Below are 20,373 nucleotides of genomic sequence, written 5' to 3' on the forward strand. Positions count from 1 at the left end.
AAACCTTCTTCAGGAGTGGATTATTCATTTCCCTCCGTAGATGCTGTCTGACCTGCTGAGTACCTCCAGTGTTTTGTGTGTGTTGTTCACGAATTCACAGTCTCCTGTGTCTGAGAAAGTATCATGCTGCTTTTCCTTCAGCAAGCTGACGAACCTTCTCATTCGCATTGATATTGGGTGGCTCTGAGACGACAGCAGCACCCTGTGCCAGACCTGGCTTAGTAGGTCTCACTCTCACTTTTTAATCAGATGATTCAAATATAATCCAGGTCAAATATTCAGTTCAGAAAGGAGGAACAGAGCAAACCAATAAACAGAGGCCCTGTTTGCTTTCGGAAAGGAACCATCCATAAGAAGGTTAGTTGATTATCGCCACTTTGCTCTTTGTGGGATCTATGAGGGCAGAAGCAAGTATTCTCAGGAAATTAGTGATGGAATAAAATCAACACCATCATCGAGTTTGTTTTCATGTTTTTTTTCTCTCTGTGCATTGGGTGGGTGGTTGTCTTTTTTAATGGGTTGTTTTAGGTTTCTTCTTTTGTGGTTGCCTATAAGGAGATGAATCTCAAGGTTGCACAACATATACGTATTTTGATAATAAATGTACTTTGAACTTTGGAAATCTTTGAAGTTAGCCTTCGCTACTAAGCCATACGGCTTGAGCCAATTTTGTCTACTCACAAACTAGACCTGTGTGATGAATTGGACGTCAATTCTGGGGGATATAATCCACTGCGCCCTGTCTCTGTCGTGGTTAACTGCACATTGACGTATTAAATCGTAAATTTGCAAAACAACCTCTTATTTTCCAGGGGCACTCCTTTTTTCCTGATTGTTGCTTTTACTAAGCCATGAGTTCTCTTTGCTCTCCCATAGTACATAGTCATGGATTTTTTTGGGGGGGGGGGGGGGAGTTTGAAAATCATTAACTTACTGGGTTTGCCTCCAAACTCTTCTGGCAAAATTGGGAAGTCACCAGATGATGCCGACGTTCGATCGACCAGTGTGGCAATACTTTTTCTCCTTGCAGTGGGGGAGGACCTGAAAAAATTTTAAACATACAATTTATCAAAAACTATTTATACCGGCACAGAATCCCAGTAGGATAAATTCATTCACACTGTATATAGGTCCAAATCCTTTGCACAGAACTCCAATAGGCCAAAGCTTCCCAATCAATCTCACTGTACAGATTCTCACACAGACCAAATCATTCAATTTTGTGTCATTGTTCATAACACCAAACCCTGGATCACTAACCTTCTACTGGGAGTAGAAAACTCCTCAAATTCATAGCTCTCTGCAGACAGCATTTTCTTGTCCAAGTTTTGGATGAATTCAACATATTTCTGGGCAGGTTCATGGATTTTGAGGTTCTCTTGCAGTTTTTGTAAGGAGAATGGCACCTGCTGGATCTGTTCTTGCTTCATCTGGAACATGTTCATAGAGACCTATTGGTGCAAACATAGGGAAGGTTAGATTCTACTAATTTAGCTGTAGCCATTCAAACTCAAGTTCCTCATTCCCAGTCTGATTTAACAGGGATTTAAGTCTGAGGAAAGATAGTTCTACATTTTCCTATCAAATACTCCCAGCATGTGGCCAAGTGGTTAAGGCATTGGACTAGCGACCTGAAAGTCATGAGTTCGAGCCCCAGCTGAGGCAACGTGTTGTATCCTTGAGCAAGGCACTTAATCTGCGACGACACTGGTGCCAAGCTGTATGGGTCCTAATGCCCTTCCCTTGGACAACATTGGTGTCGTGGAGAGGGGAGACTTGCGGCATGGGCAACTGCTGGTCTTCCATATGACCTTGCCCAGCCCTGCACCCTGGGGAGTGAAGACATGGTCTCGCAAGATGAACAGATGCCTTTAAACTCCCAGCACAGGTACAGCAAGTATCAGATACAAAGAAGGGCTCCTACTACAATGTTCAAAGTAAATTTATTATCGAACTACATATATATCACCATATACAACCCTTGTGTTTTGTGGACATTCACAGTAAATACAAGAAACATAATAGTATCAATGAAAGACGCCCCTAAACAATGTGCAAAAGACAACTAGCTGTGCAAGTAGAAAAAGAAAAAATAATAAATGAAAGAATGAATGAATAAACAAACAAACAAACAATAGGAATTGACAACAGGAGATGACAAGTCCTTCAAAGTGAGTCCGTAGGCTGTGGGAACATTTTTTCAATGATGGGGTGAGTAAAGTTGAGCGAAGCTATCCCCTCTGGTTCAAGATGTCTCCTAAATACTACCACGGCTACATGGATTATCTCAAACCTTAGAATTGCGTGGTAATGCTATGTTATTAGCAGGTGGGTTAGTATTAAAAGTGATTTACATACTTGGATGGTCTCAGATCTAAACTCACTGCTCGTTTTGCATTCAGCATCAAGTTGCCACAAGCAGCACAATATTCCAACTAGTAGACTAATTCTGTTGCTAAGCCCTTTTATATATGTGGTATCCTTTATGTCTCTTGGAAAACATTATTGCTTATATGGTGGAAACGACAGGAATTTTGGATCTCCCCCCCCCCCCACCCCCAACTTTCAAATCCCTTACTCACTCTTCCTTCAGTTAGTTCTGATGAAGGGTCTCGGCCTGAAACGTCGACTGCACCTCTTCCTAGAGATGCTGCCTGGCCTGCTGCGTTCACCAGCAACTTTTATGAGTGTTGCTTATATGGTGGGGTGGGCGAGAGAGAGGAGACGGCAGAGTATGTACCATAAAGGCAGTCTAAGCCTTCACAGGTGGGCCAGGACACCATTAAACAGTGAGCGGATGGAAAAAAGGCAAAAGGCAAAGAGTGAAGTATAAGGTATAATAAATACTGAATAGACCACTTGGCCCCTCTTGTTGCTTCACTGTTTTTTAATATGAAGGCAGATCTTTAAGTTCCATGCCACAAAACCCATAAATTTTCACTTCTCTTAAAACCACTGCCTTGATTGTACTGGTGACTGAGCCTCAAAAGCTCACATGGATGAAGAATTCCAAAGACTCACCACCCTCAGGGAGAAAAAAAAATCTCTATTTCTGTGCGAAGCATCTCTGAGCTGTTATTTGAGATTTGACGTTATGTTCCAGACATACCAGCTGGGGACCCTGCCACTCCTGAAGAATTTTAAGCATTTCGGTAAAAAATTTTTCTGACTCTTTTAAATTGAATATATTAATGTTAAATTTGCCTAATCTCTCCTTTTACGATGAGCCTATCATCATTGGGGGCAATAAGAGGCCCTCTATTGCAGGTATATCCTTCCCAGGAAGAAGACAGAATGAGAGTGATCCAGAAAATAAAAAGATTAGAATGGCAAGCAAAGACGAAGAAGTAGATGACATGTCAAGGCTGTCTGAATTCTAAAAGTGAGAAGAAGGACTGAATGAACCGAAGAGGATTCTTACATGAGACAAAACGCAATAAAAAAAAGAATTAGCTGATGAGCTCACCAATTTTAGTATCTGGTCACCATGGCAGATGAGTTTGTGAAGCTGTGTTATGATATCGACTTTCATTTTCTCCATTTCTTTATGTCTGAGGTTGGCCTCACGGACACAGTTCTTATAATGCATCTCAGTCTCCTGAACCTGTTGGGGAAGATGCAGTTTATGCCGATCAGAGTGAAGATTGCTCAGGTGGATAGGCCTCACGGACTGTAAAAGCATTATTGATTAAAGCATTGGATTTTCTCCATGAGACTAATTTCATTTGAGCTTAGCCAGATCCAATGCATATCATTCCTCTAACAAGAGAAACGCATGTAGAACAGTCTGGTTAGAGAATCTCAGCAACATCTTAAAGGTGTCTCAATCCTAATCAGATAATAAAAGATGAAAATTACTACAAGGCCAGCTATTTGACATCTAAATTGGAATTCGTGTCTCTACAGAAAGTAATGAGACACTTAAAAACTCTGGCAGAATGGATGTTCAGTTGTGATGTCTGAAAAAGGTGAAAATGCCTGTCTCAGTTCAAATGTCTATGGGATCTAGTACAAGCTGCATCCAAAATTGATTTGGCAATAGGAGGCATAGGAGGTAGAAGTGGGAGTGGAGGATCGTTTTTGTGATTGGAATTCTGACCAGTGGTGTATCATACGGATTGGTACCGGGCTCTCCTATACATCATTGACTTGGATATGAATGCAGACAGTAGGACTCATAGTCTGCGTATGACACAGGAATTGGTGATGGTATTGATATTGAAGAGAATAGACTTTCTAACCCTGGGAGAAAGACAGGAACAATCTACCTTACCTACTGCCCTCATGATTTTTCACCCATCAACCTCCTACACGCTAGAGAAAAAAATCCCAACATATTGAGCCTCCCCTTGTAATTCAAGTCTTCCAGTGCTGTAAGATTCTCGCGAATCTCTTCTACACCATTTGCAGCTCAATGGCATCCCTCCCGAAGCTGAGTGATGAGAATTTCACCCAATACGCTACGTGTGGTCTCACGAATGTAACATGTAGTCTCCCATACTCAGCGCCTCGGCAAGCGTGCCTAAAGCCTCCTCCACCACCTTGTCTACCTGTGTCACTACTTTCAAAGCACTCTCGCGCCCCTAGTTCATCAGATGATGGGAATGCAAATGGATAAGCAGCATTAGTGTAGGGTTGCTATCAAATGGACCAGGTGATATGTTGGGCTATAGAGTCTGTTTCCTTGCTGTACAACTGACTAAATTCTCTGCTTTTAAATGTCGACTGTTTGACTAAGCATTTGGGCATTGCACCATTGTGGTTTGAAAACAATTTTGCTTCAGAAGACTCCTGTAAAAAAACTGCAAATAATCAAGTGCAGAGGCTTCCAGAAACATATTCCACCCCAGCTGACTCCTCCCCAGACCAGCTCCATTTGCTCACCTTCAACTGTGCTTCGTCCTTTGACCGTCTGCGTTTCTCGAGTTGCTTGCTGGCACTACCTGGATAAGTGCCACTCATACTCAGCGAAATCTGTTCTTCCTCAGCCTTGGCGCTTTGCTGCTTTGCCTTTTCGAATTCCTCACAGCGCTGGAAGTACAGGTGTTTAGATTTCCGCAGTGCTGTTAAGGCGTCATTCTGCAGATGTGAAGAAGTTTATCTCATCACAGGCTGCCTCATTAGAGATATTTTATTCATTCAGCTTCATACTTTTGCAGCGTATAAACATTTTATTATAAATATTTATTCTGATCATTCCTGTACTTATCAGTAGATAAGGTAAACAACCACATTTATTTATTGATCGTTTTGTCACAAGCTCAGGAGCCAAGTTACTCACAGAGGTAAAAGAGTCAAAAACATGAAAAAAATCTGCAGATGCCGGAAATCCAGAGCAACACACGCAAAATGCTGGAGGAACTCAACAAGTCAGGCAGCATCTACGCAAAGAGTAAACCGTCAACGTTTTGGGCTGAGACCCTTCTGCAGGAATGGAGAGAAAGAGGAGAAGTCAGAGTCAGAGTAAGAAGGCAGTTGGTGAGGGGAGGAAGAAGTACAAGCTGGTACTTCTCCCCATCAGCCACCACCTTTCAGCTCTCACCTACCACCTTGTACTTCTTCCTGCCTTCTCCCCACCTTCTTGTCCTGACCTCACCTTTTTTCCAGTCCTGATAAAGGGTCTCTGTCTGAAATGTACACTGTTTACTGTTTTCCAGAGATGCTGCCTGGCCTGCTGAGTTCCTCCAACATTTTGTGTGTGTTTCGTTAAATAACCAAAAGTGACTTTTTATTTACTAGCAAGTGGTTAGGATTTGGAATGTACTGTTAGGGAAGTAGTAGATTCAATTGGAGCATTAAGATGGCTGGATAAGTATCCGGGGGGAGGGAGGGAGAAATGTATGAGAGAAAGGTCAGGGGAGTGGCACCAATTAGATTGCTTTTGCATTGTGGTCTCAATAGGCCCATCAACTAACGCAACAGACTTTGACTAAGTGTTGCTTTGGACCTGCAGAGTTCCTTGGCTCACAGGAAAACATGTTATTGATACCAACTTCCACACCACAGACTTGATCCCAGAGTGTGCGGGTATTTTTTTTTGCGGTTGGTGGGGGGGGGGGGTGAAGAGTCATTGCCCTGTTGCTGCTTGTGCGTGGGAGGGGAAGTAGGGAGGGGGTTTGGGGTTCTAACGTTTTTATTGTCACTCACTCTTTGGGGCACTCTTCTGTTTTCATGGATATCTGTGAAGAACAAGAATTTTGGGTTGTATATAGCATACATTCTCTGATATTAAATGGAACTACTAAAAATAGGTTTATTAACATGGATAGCTGTGAGACTAGATTTCATGTTAGGCTTGCAAAAGGTGGGAAGTACTAATCCAAAAGGAACGATGACAAAAAGATAGTTGTTAATCATTATTTAACTAATATTTACATAAACTGGTCTTGGGAATCAAGGGGTTAACAAAGAGGTAAATGTATAAATGTGTGACACGGTAAAACTTGAGAAGAATAAGGAAACTGCACAAATAGGAAGTGAAGAGCTTTACTGATTGTGCAATGCTCAGTTCCATTCATAACTCCCCAGTAAACAAGGCAGAATATGCCTGCATGCAGCAAGACCTTGACAAAGCTGACAGATGATAAGTAATAGTCATACAATTCTCCCAAGAGGACCACACCCTTGTCATAGGGTTTGGAGGCTTGTGTGCGTCAATGACTCAGAGGACTATGCTGGCTGGAGTCAGGGCTCTATGCTTTGGCTCTTGGTTGGGTCACCCATGCCAAACAGGTCAAAGGGCAGAGGTCAGACTAAGAGTGGTCCACCAGTCCTCCAGGTTCAGAGGTTCAGCTCAGGGCTAACAACTCTGATTGGTAAAACAAAAATTGTTACCAAGACAGCAATGATTTATCCTTCTACATCTGAGTGCGACGGTATTCCTGAGTCTCTACCCACGATTTGCGTGACCAGCAGTAGCAAAAACCAGGAGGAAGCTCCTGACGTGATGAAGCAAGTCTTGAATACTGCCAGAGATGGAGGACCTTCATTGCAGCCCTAAACGCCAGTGGCAGGACGGGCAGTAAGTAGTAGTGGGTTAGTAGTAATAGTCAGATTGAGTACAACTCTGCTAGTAAACCGCCACTTCCGGAAGATCTATTCTGCCAAAGGAGTGGATAGTCAGCTTCTCCAGGGACGGTGGCTAACCCAGGTTCACCTGTTTACTGTAGTCTAGTTCCTCTGTGACAGAGGACGAGTTCTCGGAGACTGTGCAGTCTGTGGTCTCGTTGTCAGGTTTATATCAAAAGAAAATTTATTAATAACAAAAAGTTAATTACAAGAATAAACCATGCAATTCATTACAACACTGAGTATAACAACCATGAATGTAAAGTATTTTTTGCACTTTCTTCCTTTGTTTTTTTTATTATAAATAAAGTCTATTTTGAAATACAAATTTTAAAATGACAAAAATAGCAACACCCATTTATTCACCCCCTGAAGGAGTCGGTTTCGTTTTGAAAGAAAGAGTTGTAGGTAAAATTATACTCATTTTCTCACTGGGACCCCATGGGTTTCCTGTGGGTGCACGTTTCCTCACACAGTCCACAGATGTACGGGTTAGTAGACTAATTGGTCACCAGGGTGTAAATAGGCTTGTTGGGCCGGAAGGGCCCGTGTCTCTGAATAAGTTATAAATAGTGAGCCTCTGCTCATTTCACTAGTGGGGGAGGGGCAGAGGGGTAAAAAATCAGAGTTGACACTCAATTTGGTAATAATAATTCTTAAGTATGAGCACCTGTAGATATTGAACAAGGCAGACATCCCACCCTGCAAAAACTCATTTCAGGGAGGTAGCACCATCAATTTGCGGGAGACTCCTGGAACTTCTGGGAGAGGTGGGATGTCTGCAATAGAGTAGCTCCTTAGCAGCCAGCCAGCTAGTTTAAATAACGTTAGCTATGCTAATGAACAAATGACACCTGGTAAACTCACCTCAACATGTCTTTTACAGTCTTAACCCACCATAGGCAATAGAAAAGTCATTGTTGCAAACAGTGCAGTGAGCAACACTGTCATTATTTTGATCCCTATTAGGCAGGGGTACACTTTAGTGTAGTCTGGGGTGACATACGTTTTATTTTTTTTTTGGAACACTCTGCAATGGCGCGCGCTCTCTCTCTCTCGTGGTCGCTCTCGCTTGCTTTCTCTCTCGCTTTCTTGCTCGCTCTCTCACTTGCTTTTCCTCTCTCACTCTCTCTCGTGGTCGCTCTCACACTCTCTCTTGCTTTTCTCTCGCTCGCTCTCAAAAAAATTGATTTCCGTGATATTGTACATAATTTGCGGGCATCAGGGAGCCACTATTAACATGCGGGAGACTCCCGGCAGTTCCGGGAGAGGTGGGATGTCTGAACAAGGTCACTGACTCTTGTCCAGCTCAGAGCCCATGGACGCACTCTGCGGTCACAGCCCGGTGACGTGCTTTTGCGAGAGAGCTTCACTCACCATTCTGCGCTGCTCCTTTTGCCACTGCTCCTTGAAATCCCGTCGCTGCTTCTCCACCTCGTTTTTCTTCATCATGAGCGGCTGTTTATTCAAAAGTGAAATGAAGAACCAATTTAAAAGGAAACAGCTTCTCAAGAGGTTTGTGGATAAATAAGTGTGTCCTTTACCAACCCTTTTCCCCCCTCTGGCTCCACCTGCCCTCACCTAGTTCCACCTGTCACCTGTCAGCCAGTGTCTCACTCCTCCTCGCGCCTCTGTGATGTCGCCCATCTTTCCTTTTCCCTCTCAGTCCTTTGGAGGATCTTAGCCTTGTTACAAAGAATGCCCTTCAATCCTAATACCCAGTTAGGCACGGAAAGAATCTGACACGTACCTTTGTTGGCTCAGTTCACAAGTGTGTGAATTCACATAATTGTGACAGCTACTAGGTTTCTTTGATCCTCTATGAACAGCCAAAGAGGAGAAAAGGTAATACCCGGGAAAAAAACAGTCTATACTAGCTAGGCGTTCCCTGTGGTCCCAGTCCTATCCGTACATGTCCAACACAGGGTCCTCCGCATCCATGATGGTCGGTCTCCAGAGCTGTGTCTGCCTGTGCACCCGAAATCATCCAATCTTATTCTTTTCCTTATCAGATCAATCTATAATATAAATAAATAAATTTCTCACCTTTATGTATTTACCCTCCTGCAGCAAACTCATGGTTTTAATTGTCTTCTCGCCTTGTTGGATGTCATGCTGTAAGGCCATTGTGTAGATGTATTGGAAAGGCATGAACTTCTGTTAGGAAGATATGAATCAGTTGTAAACATCATTTTATCTCTTTCTGCAAGTTCCAGGATCTTTGATACACCACACACCCTTGAACATTAATTAAAAAAACACACACACACACACACACACACACACACACACATTTTGCAGATTGACATCGCCACAGAGGATATAAGTTTGTGGTTTAATTATAGAACAATCTGATTGTAAGCCAATAGTTTAACTGAGTGACTGAAAGTGACCAGGCAATACGCTCTGGATCTTACTCTTTCCATCTGTGTGTCAAACTTTGCTCAGTTTGAAACCTGAATTGGAATCTATCCAGGACTGACAGATACAGAAGGTCCTGGTAGCCTGAAAATTCTTCGAGTACTATACAGTCATAGAGTCATCTGGCCCTTCGTCCACTGAATTCATGCCAATAGCCAAATACCCATTTTATTCTCCTTAAATTCCCATCAACTCTTACAGATTCTACCACCCACAGACACAGTAAAGGCAATTTACAACGTAATTAACCCAGCAAACTACATGTCTTTGTGATTCAGGTGGATAATGGAAACTCACAGGGAGAGCATGCTAACTCCGCACAGACAGTGCCCAAGTTCGTGGGCAGCGGCTCTACTAGCTGTGCCAGTGTGCCACCCTATCCTCTTAGTTGGTTGAAGTGTGAAAAGTGACTGGGACAACCAACACGAGAGAATCTGCAGGTGCTGGAAATTGCAAAGCATCTATGTCTCGATGAACGGTCTCGGCCTGAAATGTTGACTGTTTCCTCTTTTCCATAAATGCTGCTTGGCTTGCTGAGTTCCTCCAGCATTTTGTGTGTGTTACACTGGGAAAGCACCCTGGCTTTTCTCACATATTGGATATTTCCTGCCCCCCGCAATCTTCTGTATATTCTTGAGAGAGGATGCAGTGTTTTATTTAACCTCTAAGCCAAGAAATGAACTCTTTGAACCTCATCTTAGCTCTGGTGATTAAATATTTTTTAATATGAGACTATTTTTTTCAGCCCACGATCCTCTGACCTGGAGACACAAGTGCAACCTGCAACTGCACAGTAGCTATTCCTGTACTTTCAAAATCAGAATACAGTGCATGTCAAACATTGAAAATTAAAGCAAAATAATAAAATTACTTGGGACCGGACAGTAAATATTTTAGCTTAATGACACTGTATTGACTTCTGAAACACTGTGGGGTTCATCTTTCACTGAAATGCATATGGGTCTGTTAAGTTCTGAACTGGGATATTTAATAGGGCACCAGTAGTGGAATGCTTGCAAGCACACTTGAACATAATTTAATTTCTATTAAGTGATTTTGAATGCCTTTGATTGTCAAATGTCCATGTGCTGGGAGAAGCCTTGCACTATTCTGGGCCACGCCAATGAGCGAGAAATCAACCTCCCAGCAGAAGACTGCATCTTGGACCATGCTGAGCTAAATCAGATGAACTGTGATTTCACGCCAGCATAAGACATCCCATTCTCTCTCCATTGATGCTATCCAAATTGCTGAGTAGTTCTAGACCTTATGTTTTTAATTTCTTGCAGTTTATAGTTACATAATAAAATTCTGCAAAGAGCATTGTGATAATATTGGAAATTTATCTATTTTTGGAGTTGGCAATAACTCTCTTCCCTTTCCAATGACACCATGGGATGGGTTTTTTTTTGGAGTCACTTGTCTGTGAGGGGTTCGTTGTAACCATCATGTTCAAAGACTTGAGTGATCAAACGTACCAGTCAAGGTACGGTGAATTTGAACCACAAAAGAGAAATAAACAACCTATTGAACGCATACATTGTATATTGGTGCACAGAACACTTTACCTCTTGGTTGATCAAGATCTTGCTTGTGTCTGCCATTTTAATTACGTTCTTTGAGAATTCAATCTCTGTAAAACAAGGATATTATCAAGGGAATGCGACATTTCTCTAGGGAAAATAATATCTCCTTATTTCTGTTCTACCGCTACATGGAATAAATGGGTGTGGAGCCAGGTCATAAATCTACAAAAGTATAGGTACTTCTGTGACTGAGCCATTACCATTTAAAGAACCAAGGTAGACTGGCATTTTAAAATATGCAGTGGTTAGACCCATTATACTGCAGACTTTATGGCAGGTCCCAACCTGTACAGGTAAGTGACATTCGCAAAACTACATTTTTTAAACCAGATTTATTTTTTACTTTTAATATATTCCTAGATTTTCAATGCAGGGAACATACCTCTAGACCAATGATCTCTTTATGCCAGAAATTAAATTAGCAGCTCAACATTACGTTGGTCTTTTTTGAATGAAAGGTGTTGGCAACATCACTGAAATAGAAACTATTCCATATCTGGATTTGTGGTTTCCATTGTGGCAATAATTACGAGATTGAGAAGCTTGGTTCACCTGAACTCCAAATTCAAAAGAACATTTCAAAGATTTTGTAAGGGACTTTGCATTGATGTATACAGATCTCATTAAAGGTATTTTCTAGCAGTAACAATATATGGTCCCATGTTATATTGTGCCACAGCGAGGCCACCCTCAGTGAGGAAGAGCAACACCTTATATACCATCTGAGTAGCCTCCAACCTGATGGCATGAATATCCATTTCTCCATCTAGTGAAAAAATTCCCCCCCTCCCTCTCCTATTCCCCATTCTGGACCCTTATTTTTTTTCTCACCTCCCCATAGGTTCCGTCCTCCATCCCTTTTCTCCTATGGTCCACTCTCCGCTCAAGTCCTTCACCTTTCCCACCCACCAGGCTTCATCTATTAACTTCTAGCTAATCCTTGTTCCTCTACTCCCTCCGTTTTATTCTGGCATCTACCCCTTCCTTTTCAGTCCTGCAGAAGGGTTCTCCGCCTTTTCTTTATTCTTTTCCATAGATGCTGCCTGGCCTGCGGAGTTCCTCCAGCATTTTGTGTGTGTTGCTTATATTTAGATTGCCTTTACAAAACAGCTATTTATTGAACACCATCTTCAACAAAGTCTGAGATCTCCCAACTTAAAGGGAGCTCCTTCTGGTGAGTGTGAAACCACCAACACCCCCTTCGCTCACTGTTCCAATACTTCAGAGAACTTAGTCAGTACGTTATTAGAGTGACAAGTCTAAGTGCTCAATTCCTTTTATTATATTTCAACTGCTCCCCAACCATCAATTTGAAGGAATTCCTGTTTTCCCTTTTCTAGTTTCTAGTTCTGACAAATGTCATTAAACTTATAATTATTTCTCTCACAACTAATGCTATCTGATCCATTGGGTATTTCCCATATTTTCCAGTGTTAGTTTGGAGTTCCATGTGCGCAGCTTTCTGCTTCTTGCACTTTCAACTTTGTATCCATGGAGAAAAGGGATTTACTATTACAATCCCTACTTTGCACTCTCACTATCTATTCATCCTGAGGTAAACACATCTCTCCAGTTATTTCTAATAGGAGCTCCCACTGGCCCTCTCCCCACCCTCGAGTCATCTCCATTGTAAATTCTCCAACCCAAGGTAAATAAGCCCAATTTCACATCAGAGAAACTTGCATTCTCCCTAACCCATAGTCACTTCCTCATTTTCATCCTTATGATGACAAATGTGACTTTGTCAACCCCTGGACCATCATTAACAATCAGCTAACCTCATCGACAGTGAAAGCACTTGGGGCTGCGCGTTCAGGACTCATCAGGCGAGGACATGAGCATCAGCAACTCCCCAGCTCTGCTGAATTTCTTTCGGAAAGACCTCATAGGAGTCATAGGCTTTGTGAACTACAGGACAAAATATCGGGTACCATTTCCTCTTAATATTATGATATTCCCGGCTCTTCAAAGCAACAACAATCCATTTATATAGCAGAATAAGTCACACGCTTTTCAGCCGTTTTATCAAACTGAATTCGACATTGAGCTACAAAGGGAGAAATTAGAGCTGCTGACTAATACCTCCATCAACAAGATGGGTTTTAAGGAGAATCTCACAGAAAGGCTGGTGGAGTTACAAACTTAAGCCTTTAGCATCTGGAGGTACAAACATCATTAGTGCAGCAGCAGTAGTTAAAATTGACCAAGAGATTAAAATTACAGGATGTTATTGAAGAGACACAAAACACTTTGAATTACACATTTTTGCTTCCTACAAATACAACACTCATGTGTCAGAGCAACTCATACCAACTCATACCTTTGCATAATGCATGCATAGCAATAAAAAAAACAACAGTTAGCTAATATCCTAGTAGACAGAGGGATGCTAGTTTGTTCCAAGCTTAACTAGTTCTCCAAATGGAAGAGCACATTTCAAGCCCTTGTAGCTGGTGGCATTAAAACATCCCCCAATCTCCCACATAGGTAGGCATCTTCTGGTCCAGGGATTCCCAAACTTTTTTGTGTCTTGGACCAATACCATTAAACAGGGGGTCCGTGGACCCAGGTTGGGAACTCCTGTCCTAGACCGTCGCAATCAGTTCCATGCTTAATGCAATGAATATGCTGTCTGTGTTTCTGTGTATGCACTGGCCACAAACAGCCCTAAGTACTCATCACAACCGTATTTTCTTTTGAGTGTTTTTATCAGTGTAGTTTCTCAGGACAAAGCTCTCGACCATCACACTGCACAGGAACAAACATTGACCAAGGAGAATGAAGAATAGACAGCATTCTTGTGTGGGACACTGGAAGGCTTAGACACTGACACCATTGGACTAAAAAGACTAGCTTAGAGACAAAGAAACACGTGGATCCAAGAGGAGGCTAGAATGAGGATACACAATATTTTTGTGTTGGCAGATGATAGGAAAGCATAGATAAACAGATTGGTGGAATGCATAACCAAATGTTTGGCACACTCCGTCGATTACCTGATAAACAGGCTTCAAGAGATGACGAGTAGTATTGCGTAATTAATAATCAACCTCAGCAGTAGTTTCCGTGAAGCCAATTACACGTCATTTCCACACTCAAAGTAGAATACTTAGAATACTCTGTGCCAACCAGCATGAACACTTCACAGTGCAGCAGCTGAAGGAATAGGATTCTCTTTCCATGGCCAAAGTCTCACATACCCCAGCAGACTCTCAGGGTACTATTAGTTGGGAGCAGTCCACTTCACATGAGGACAAAGAATGTCACACAGAGTAGGTTACTCTCAACCAGCAGTATATTGCTGTTCTTCACAGAGTACTGACAATGGGGGAGAACATTATAATTACTCTGCAGTTTGTTGTTTTGTAGGATTTGGTCAATGGAGGTGGGTCTGTATGCTTTGAGGCAGTTATGCAAAACACCATAGCAGATCTGCAGTCGTTCCTGGGAAAGTATTATCAGCATTGTCGAGTGAAGTTGCTGTTCTTCAGGATATCAGCAATTCTTTTCTGAGAGCTTACTCTCAGGCAGTCCTGGCCATCTCCCCTCTACCTTTCAGTTTAGATCAGGGGTTCCAAACCTGGGCTCCAAGGACCCCTTGCTTAATGGCATTGGTCCACGGCATAAAAAAGGCTGGGAGCCCCTGGTCTACATGAAGGTCTTGACCTGAAATATCGATTGTCCATTTTCCTTTACAGACACTGCCTGACCCACTGAGATCCTTCAGGAACTTGCATTTTGTTGTCAACTATCCTCCCATCAAATGACAGGGAGTAGCTTTCCTCACCGGTAGCAGTGATAGAGGCAGTAGGCAGACACACAGAAGGTTTAGGCAAAGTTGTATGTTTGATAAAATGTTCATCCTTTTTAATTATTTTTTCTCAATCATTCAAGTATCAAGAAACTAACTAGAGTTACAGATTGAGTGATTTGTAGCTTAAAAGAGGAATCAGTATCCCTAGCATTCAGGATACCTTCAAAAGGTTGGTGGAACGCAGCAGGCCAGACAGCATCCATAGGAAGAAGCACAGTTGACGTTTCGGGCCGGGACCCTTCATCTAGTCCTGACGAAGGGTCTCGGCCCGAAACGTCGACTGTGCTTCTTCCTATGGATGCTGTCTGGCCGGCTGCGTTCCACCAGCATTTTGTGTGTGCTGCTTGAACTTCTAGCATCTGCAGATTTCCTCGTGTTTACCTTCAAAAGGCGAGGCCTCAGAAAGGCGGCATCCATCATTCAAATGTAAGACATAGGAGCAGAATTAGGCCATTCAGCCCATCGAGTTCGCTATACCATGGCTGAACCCAGATCCCATTCAACCCCATACAAGGACCCCCAGGAAATGCCCTGTTCCCATTGCTACCCACCAGGTGGTGGTACAGGAATCTGAAGAGACACTCCCAATGTTTCAGGAACAGCTTCTTCCCCTCCACCATCAGATTTCTGAATGAACACTGAATCCATGAACACCACCTCACCATATTTCCCCTCTCTTTTCACGCTAATACTTTATATGTACATCTTATTGTACTTTATAGTTTTTATAATTATATATTGCAAGGTACTGCTGACAGAAAACAACACATTTCACAATGTATGTCAGTGATTATAACGTGATTCAGTATATGGGGTATAATGAGACAAGGAAATCCAAGCAACACACACACAAAATGCTGGAGGTACTCAGCAGGCCAGGCAGCATCTATGGAAAAAAAAAGTAAACATTCGATGCTGCCTGGCCTGCTGAATTCCCCCAGCATTTTGTGTATGTTGCTTGCAGACATCCCACCCTGCAAAAACTCATTTCAGGGAGGTAGCACCATCAATTTGCGGGACACTCCCGGAACTTCTGGGAGAGGTGGGATGTTTGCAATAGAGTAGCTCCTTAGCAGCCAGCCAGCTAGTTTAAATAACGGTAGCTATGCTAATGAACGAATGACACCTGTTAAACTCACCTCAACGTGTCTTTTACAGTCTTAACCCCCCATGGGCAATAGCAAAGTCACTGTTGCAAACAGTGCAGCGAGCAACACTGTCATTACTTTGACCCCTATTAGGCAGGGGTACACTTTAGTGTAGTCTGGGGTAACGTACGTTTTATATTTTCTTTTTTTGGAACACTGCCATGGCTGGCTGGCTGGCTGTCTGTCTGTCTCTCTCTCTCCGTCGCTCTCGCTTGCTCTCGCTCTCAAAAAAATTGATTTCCATGGTATTGTATATAATTTGCGGGCATCAGGGAGCCACTATTAATATACGGGAGACTCCCGGAACTTCTGGGAGAGATGGGATGTCTGTGCTTGTATCTTCTTGTCTCATTATACCCCATATTATTTTCTCTCACAAAGAAACCATTCTGCTGAACACTCTTGAAATGATGAATGATATTATCAGTTTCTCCCTCCCTCCCCCCAACTCCTATCATTGTGCAGGTGAAAATGTTGCAGGAATTTGGGAGTCTTGTGGCAGGCCTATCAGATGACAAAATTCTGCTGTCAGGAGGGGCACCATGGTAGAGTAGCAGTTAATTTAATGCTTTACAGTGTCAGTGATCAAGGTTAAATTCCCGTCACTGTCTGTAATGAGTTTGTACATTCTCCCTGTGACTGCGTGGGTTTCTCTGGGCGCTCTGGTTTTAGTCCTGCTTCCCAAAGATGTATAGGTTAGTAGGTTAATTGGTCACTGGGAGGTATTTCGGAGGCTTGGTCTTGTTGGGCTGGGAAGGCCTATTACCGTGATGTATTTCTAAATTTAAGAGCAATTATCCTTCATAGTTTTAGTACCATATCCCTTTCTAGCATTTAGAAGAAGCTTGTGTTGAATGGCCTTTATGTGGGTCCATCCCGTTGTTGTGAATTTGATTTTAAGTTGGATGTTACTATTCTCAGTGTGGTATCAATACATCAAGTGTTGCCCGCAGGCAATCCAACCTTTATCTGCAGCCTCTTCATTTCTAACATCAGCAGAAATTGTGCATGTCATCTCATATCGTGCATGAGATGGTAGAAATGGAACTATTCTTAGTTTATAAACAGGAGAAATTCTGCAGATGCTGGAAATCCAGAGCGTCACAGACGAAATGCTGGAAGAACTCAGCACGTCAGACAGCATCAACGGAAACGAATAAGCAGTCAGCGTTTTGGGCCAAGACCCTTTCTCAGGACTGGAAAGGAAACGGGAAGAACTTGGAATAAAAAGATAGGGGGGAAAGGAGGAGGATAGCTAGAAGGTGATAGGTGAAGCCAGGTGGGTAGGAAAGGTAAAGGGTTGGAGAGGAAGGAATCTGATAGGAGAGTGGACCATTGGAGAAAGGGTAGGAGGAGCGAACCCAGGGGGAGATAAAGGCAGGTGAGAAGAGGTAAGAGGCCAGAGTGAGAAATAGAAGAGGAGTGGAGGGAGAGGGATTTTTTTTTATACTGTAAGGAGAAATCAATACTCACGCTATCGGGCTGGAGGCTACCTACCCTGAGGGTGTCTTCAAGAGGAAGCCATAAACCAACACGTCTGAACCAGAATAGGAATTGGAATTAAACAGTTTGGCCACCAGGAAGTTCTGCATTTGGAGGATGGAGCGGTTCCCCAATTTACGACGGGTCTCACCGATGTAGAGAAGGACTTATCAAGAGCACCAGGCACAGAAGATGACACCAGCAAGTTTTTCAGGTGAAGTGTTGCTTCACCTGGAAGGGTTGTTTGTGGCCCTGAATGAAGGCGAGGGAGGTAGTGAAAAGATAGGTGTTACACTTTGGCTACCTGCAGAGGTGAGTTCTGGGATTCTTAGTTCATTTCCTCCTTGCCCATGATTGGCTTCAGAATTTTGTCTGATCGGCATTTGTCCGGTTATTAGCACAAAGATGACTATTCTGAAACAGCCTGTTGCTCACATTTTTAAAAGTGTTGATGTCACAGCAGTCTAATATTTCCAGAACCAGTTCTGTTCCAGACTCTGAAACGCTGCCTGGGTAGGGTGAAAAGCATTATCAAGGATGCATCTCACCCTAACCATGGACCTTTTACTCTCCTCCCATCTGGTAGGCGCTACAGGAGCCTCCACTCCCGCACCAGCAGGCACAGGAAGAGCTTCTTCCCTGAGGCTGTGACCCTGCTGAACCTCACATCACAGCGCTAAGCAGTATTGCACCCATATTGTACTGTCTCAGTACTTTTATATTTGTGTGCTGTAGCACTTACTTTTCATTCGCAGTTATTTTGTAAATAACACTATTCTTTGCATTTCTGGTTAGATGCAAACTGCATTTCATTGGCTTTGTATCTGTACTCGGCACAATGACAATAAAGTTGAATCTAATCTAAAATTAAGGTCTATCAACATGGAAATTTGGTGATTATTGAACGGCACACAGCTCATAGTCCATGAATTATGTTCAGCTGTTCCAGACCAGTTCCAAATGCAAAGGTAACTAGATCCTGTACAGCTGAGAATTAGCTATTATGTAGACATTTTAAAATAAATGTGATGAAGAAGGTGTCCAATTTCCCGAATTCTAGGACACTACTCCATCAGTCCAAATCAGTGAATCCAAGAATGTTATCTGTAAAGATCTGTATGAATTCACATTATTCCAACAACTGAATCATTATTACCAAGGGCACCACCATAAGCACAGTTGCAAATGAGGCATCAAGATCACTCATTTTGAGTCTCTGGTACAGCCTTGCTTCTGGAGTTAGGCTACTTATACAAGAAAAGAATGTTGTTCAAAGTAAATTTATTATCAAAGTATTTATATGTCACCACATACAACCCTGAAGTTAATTTTCTTGAGGACATACTCAATAAACCCAGAATAAAATAATAACCATAATAGAATCACTGAAAGACCCCAACTTGGGTGTGCAAAAGCCAACGAACTCAGAAAACACAAAATACAAAGAGAAAGAAATAGTAATAATAAATAAGAAATAATTTCCAGACAGGAGATAAAGAGTCCCTGAAAGTGAGTCCATAGGTTGTGGGAACATTTTAATGACGGGACAAGTGAAGTTATCCCCTTTGGTTCAAGTGTCTGATGGATGAAGGGTAATAAATGTCCCTGAACCTAGTCCTAAGGGTCCTGTGCCTTCTTTCTGATGGCAGTAGCAAGAAGAGAGCATGTCCTGGATGATGGGGTCTCTGATAATAGATGTTGCTTTCTTGTGATAGCACTCCATGAAGATGTGTTCAACGATAAGGGGGCTTCACCCATGATTGACTGGGCTGTATTCACTACATTTTGAAGGATTTTCCATACCAAGCCATGATACAACCAGTCATTACACTCTCCACCATGCATCTATAGAAGACTGTGAAGGTTTTAGATGACTTGCCAAATCTTCACAAACTTCTCAGAAAGCAGAGGTGCTGCCGTGCTTTTTCATTATGGCACTTACACGTGGATCCAAGACAGATCCTCTGAAATTATAACACCAAGGAATTTAAAATTGCCAAAGTTCATCACCTCTGATGAGGATGAGTCGGTGGACCTCCAGTTTCCGCCTCCTGAGGATAATAATCAGCTCCTCGGTCTTGCAGATGTTGAGTGAGAGGTTGTTGTTGTGGCATCACTCAGCCAGATTTTCAATCTCCCTCCTATATGCTGATTCATCACCACCTTTGATTCAGCCAATGACGGTAGTGTTGTCAGCAAACTTAAGTAAGGTGTTGATCTGTGCTTAGCCTCACAGTCAGAAGGGTAGAGCAGGGGGCTAAGCACACGGCCCTGTGGCTCTGCACTAGGCCTCGGACTCCATTTTATTTTTCCAGTTTCTTCTGCTTGTTCACATCTGCTTGAGACATTGCCTTTATTTCATAATTATAGCTTGCCCTCTGCCCTAATTGCCTGGGTTATTAGTCACATCTGCTCTATTTCCTTCCGTTCAGATTTTACTGTCTCTTCCCACCCAAAAAAAAGATTGGGATTTCCCCCCTATCAATCTCCAAATAAAACATGAGGCCCCCCATTGGTCAGGGTTAATCGCAGATGTTGTGTCCTAGCTGTCTACAAAGTTGATACACAAACCAAGGCAGCACTATACGAAGACCAAGCTGTTGTCTGTGCAGCAGGCTCCCCCTCTCCACGCAGCTGACCAATCCAAAGGAACAGCAAAGACCAATATAGTTTGGCACCAGCAGCATTGCAGGAGTTGCCTGTCAATGCTGAACTCAACACAGGACTACCTTAGGCACTCCTAAAACAAGTCCTCTGTAACTTTCATCACCTCTAATGTGTTATTGCTAGATATCCACCTCACCTCCCAGCATCCCAAAGTGACTGCATCTCCCCTCCTATCCCCCTCACCTCC

At 42.7% G+C, this 20,373-nt stretch overlaps 1 protein-coding gene across 9 annotated transcripts in view; it reads right to left on the reverse strand.

Moving 5' to 3' along the window:
- LOC140191242 (GEM-interacting protein-like) overlaps positions 1-20,373 on the reverse strand; it is a 120,726-nt gene that overhangs the window by 21,248 nt on the left and 79,105 nt on the right. For all 9 annotated transcript variants that reach the window (XM_072248457.1, XM_072248451.1, XM_072248453.1 and 6 more), the window contains 7 exons: positions 11,058-11,122; positions 9,115-9,225; positions 8,446-8,526; positions 4,885-5,079; positions 3,467-3,604; positions 1,261-1,451; positions 935-1,041 (listed from right to left, as the gene is read on the reverse strand). In XM_072248457.1, the coding sequence (XP_072104558.1) occupies positions 935-1,041; positions 1,261-1,451; positions 3,467-3,604; positions 4,885-5,079; positions 8,446-8,526; positions 9,115-9,225; positions 11,058-11,122 (888 nt within the window). The remainder of the gene's footprint in view (positions 1-934; positions 1,042-1,260; positions 1,452-3,466; positions 3,605-4,884; positions 5,080-8,445; positions 8,527-9,114; positions 9,226-11,057; positions 11,123-20,373) is intronic.

The sequence above is a fragment of the Mobula birostris genome, chromosome 32 (assembly GCF_030028105.1).
Source record: "Mobula birostris isolate sMobBir1 chromosome 32, sMobBir1.hap1, whole genome shotgun sequence".
NCBI lineage: Eukaryota > Metazoa > Chordata > Chondrichthyes > Myliobatiformes > Myliobatidae > Mobula > Mobula birostris.